This window comes from Aethina tumida, chromosome 4 (genome assembly GCF_024364675.1).
Source record: "Aethina tumida isolate Nest 87 chromosome 4, icAetTumi1.1, whole genome shotgun sequence".
Classification (NCBI taxonomy): domain Eukaryota; kingdom Metazoa; phylum Arthropoda; class Insecta; order Coleoptera; family Nitidulidae; genus Aethina; species Aethina tumida.
In genome coordinates this window covers 22357629-22360837 of record NC_065438.1, presented here as the reverse complement: position 1 = coordinate 22360837, position 3209 = coordinate 22357629, and the positions used below count along the sequence as shown (strand labels likewise).

At 36.8% G+C, this 3209-nt stretch overlaps 1 protein-coding gene across 1 annotated transcript; it reads left to right on the top strand.

The window, feature by feature from the left end:
- Positions 1-1868: 1868 nt before the first annotated feature.
- Positions 1869-2285, top strand: LOC109604350 (cuticle protein 7-like). Its single transcript, XM_049966746.1, has one exon. It carries the CDS (start codon positions 1869-1871, stop codon positions 2283-2285), a length of 417 nt encoding a protein of 138 aa, XP_049822703.1.
- Positions 2286-3209: the final 924 nt, after the last annotated feature.

Below are 3209 nucleotides of genomic sequence, written 5' to 3'. Positions count from 1 at the left end.
AGGTGGCCACTTTCATCCTTGGGCCATCCTTACCACCTCTTCTTGATACTACTACCAAAGTTTGTGAAATGAGGTCTGAATTTCAAGTTTTTCTCTGATATTCTACGTCCAATCGGGAAATCTTATTGGCCATGATAACAAAATACGTCAGAATGCTACACTCTAATGTAGATATGTCAATATGTGGTTGGACATTATCCTATTGAAAAACTGGATTTTGAAGGCTTCTAAGATAAGGTTACAATATCATCGAGTTGTCAAATATTAACCTGAAAATCGTTCAGAGTATATCAAATCATTGCTTCTTTGTTTGAAAGAGTTCTCAAAGTTCTGCTTCGTATGGCAAGTACTGCGTCTTAAGTTTATTTATATATTTGCTTTAGGAATAAGGCTGTCAAATTTTTTAGTGTTTCTGAAATTACATTCATCCAATTACAAAAGCAAACTGTTATTATCTGGATGAATGGTGTGTACACCTTCAGCCCATGAACCTGCCCCATATTTATACCCTTTATTTTTTCATCTATTTGTATATTCCACTACTTATGACGTTTTCCCTGAATTCTACAAAACCACAATAATTTAGGACAAAACTAATCACCTTATATTAAACACAGGGGTGAACATAAGTGTTAAGAAGATTTAGCAACGGAAACAAATAATTCACGGTAAAATGGATGCGTCATTTTGATTAATAGTCGTGACATATCCAATTAAAAACCGGAAGCGATTATTTCCGGGACCCCGTTTCATCCCCCGGGGTAGAAACGGGACATTAAAATGCTCAATTAAAAACGCGTATTTATTGATTCATTGCGATTCCGACGTGTACGATGGACACGTGTAGTTTTTGGTTTGGGGGTGGTGGAGAATTTGTGGGTATGCGTTTTTAATGACATGTGCGTTTCACTGGGGGGTGCCGCACGCAAATTACACCTTTGAACTCCGGTTTCACCTGGAAATTTACACGGTATCCGATTATGTGTGCATTTATGCGTACTGTTGCAATTAATTGATAAATTATTATAGAATTGGATTTGTTAACGAGGAACGATTTAGTGTTGTACACATAACTGGAGTGAATCGAACTGCGGTAATGTTCTAATATTGGAAATCGATTGCATAAAAGAACTTTTACAATAACAATTTCAAAAATCGATTTGTTAACAGCTCAGAACAAACATGTGATCACTATCAACTTTATTTTTATGGCGAAACCATTAAAACCATCAAGAACTTTCTTACAACTTTATTGGAAAAACATTAATTAACACAAAAAAGCAAATCAGACTAGATCAATGGTGTTGGCTAAATTCATGTTTCGGTTCACCAACTTTGTGTACTTGCGCCTGGAAACCCTCGTGCTTGTCTGCTTTGTACTCGACAATCCTCATGGTACCATCAGCCTCCTTCAGGGTGTAAACTCCTTTAACTTGATCGCCGTGCCTTTCTTCTACGTGTTGCTTTTCATCTCCCGTGTGTGGATCGTGCACTGCGTAGTTGTAGGAGTACTCCACCGGTCCGTGTTCCTCGGGTACCAAATGGTCGCAATTAACTAAAGCTGTCAGGGCGAAGAAAACGACGATTAAACTGTTCATGTTGTTTGTTGTACGGTTGAAGTTGATGTGACGTTACGGAAGATGTTTCTCGTTTATATTGTTCAAGTTTTGGTTGGTTAGCCCAAAATTATTTGAACGAATCATTAATTAATTAAGTAAATATGTGTTTGCAAAAGTGAATTTTGCATTTCGCTTTTGTACCAGACATGCAGAAAATTGCAGTTACTTAATTACACAGTCTATTAATTCGTTGTGTTTCAATTAACGCACTCGATTATCAAAATTCCTTATTTCCTATTCAAGTATAAAATGCGTGGTGTTTTTCAATCAGACCATCATTTCAACGTGCATCACAACAACAGCAACATGTACAGTTTACAAGGTTTAGTTTTTGTGACCATTTTCGTCGTTTACGTCCAATGTGGAATTGAAGATTACCATTATATACCGATCGAAGCTGAAGCTGAGGAACACCACGAACACCACGAGCCCGTCAAGTACAGCTTCAACTACGCGGTGAAGGACAAACACTCTGGTGACGACAAGGCCCAATACGAAGAAAGAGACGGTGACCAAGTCAAAGGTTATTATATGATGAAGGAGGCTGACGGTACCACCAGGATTGTTGAATACAAAGCTGACAAACATAACGGTTTCCAAGCTGTGGTCCACAAAGTTGGCGAGCCAAAACACGAGGAGTATTATGAATATGATCACAAGTATTAAATGTTTGTAAGTTTTGTTTAATAAATGATGTTTTTCAAAAAATGTTTAGTATTATTTAAGTGTTATTGGTTCGTTTTGTATGATTGTTACACTGGTATGAAATGAACTTTATTAACTTAATGATAAACAATCAGAATTTAAACAATTTCCCTTATACTCATAAGTAAACCAGTTGAAATCAATACGGAGGAGAAGTACGAATACAAAAATTAAAACACTGCCAAAGTAGGCTTCCCAGTGTCCTCCTCACTCCTCTGTCGATCATGTACCATATCTTTATAAGAATATTTCCCATGTTCCTGTTCTTTTTGAACCAAATGGTCGTAACTATCTGAAGCTGTCAGAATAAAGGAAATGGTGGTTAAGCTGTGCATGCTGTTTGTTGTATGGTTGAAGTTAACATGATGTTTCACGTTTATATTGATCAATATTTCGTTGCATGGCACAAAATTATTTGAACCAATAATCATTAATTAAATAAATATTTGTTGGCAAAAGTGCATTTTACGTTTCGATTTTGTACCAGACATGCAGAAAATTGCAGTTACTTAATTATACAGTGTATTAATTCCTTATGTTTCAAGTAACATCCTCAATTATCAAAATTTCTTATTTGCTACTCAAGTATCTGATGTTTTTATTAACAGACCCTCTTTTTAAAAAGCACCACAAGAACAGCAACGTGTGCAGTTTACAAGGTTTAGTTTTTGTGTCCATTTTCGTCGTCAATCGAAGATGAAGCTGAGGAACACCACGAGCCCGTCAAGTACAGCTTCAACTATACGGTAAAGGACAAACATACTGGTGACGACAAGGCTCTATATGAAGAAAGAGACGGTAACCAAGTCAAGGGTTATTACATGATGAAGGAGGCTGACGGTACCACCAGGATTGTAGAATACAAAGCTGACAAGCATAACGGTT

Excerpts from the sequence above, each read along its gene's own strand:
- LOC109604350 (XM_049966746.1), top strand. The coding sequence starts at position 1,869 with ATGCGTGGTGTTTTTCAATCAGACCATCATTTCAACGTGCATCACAAC.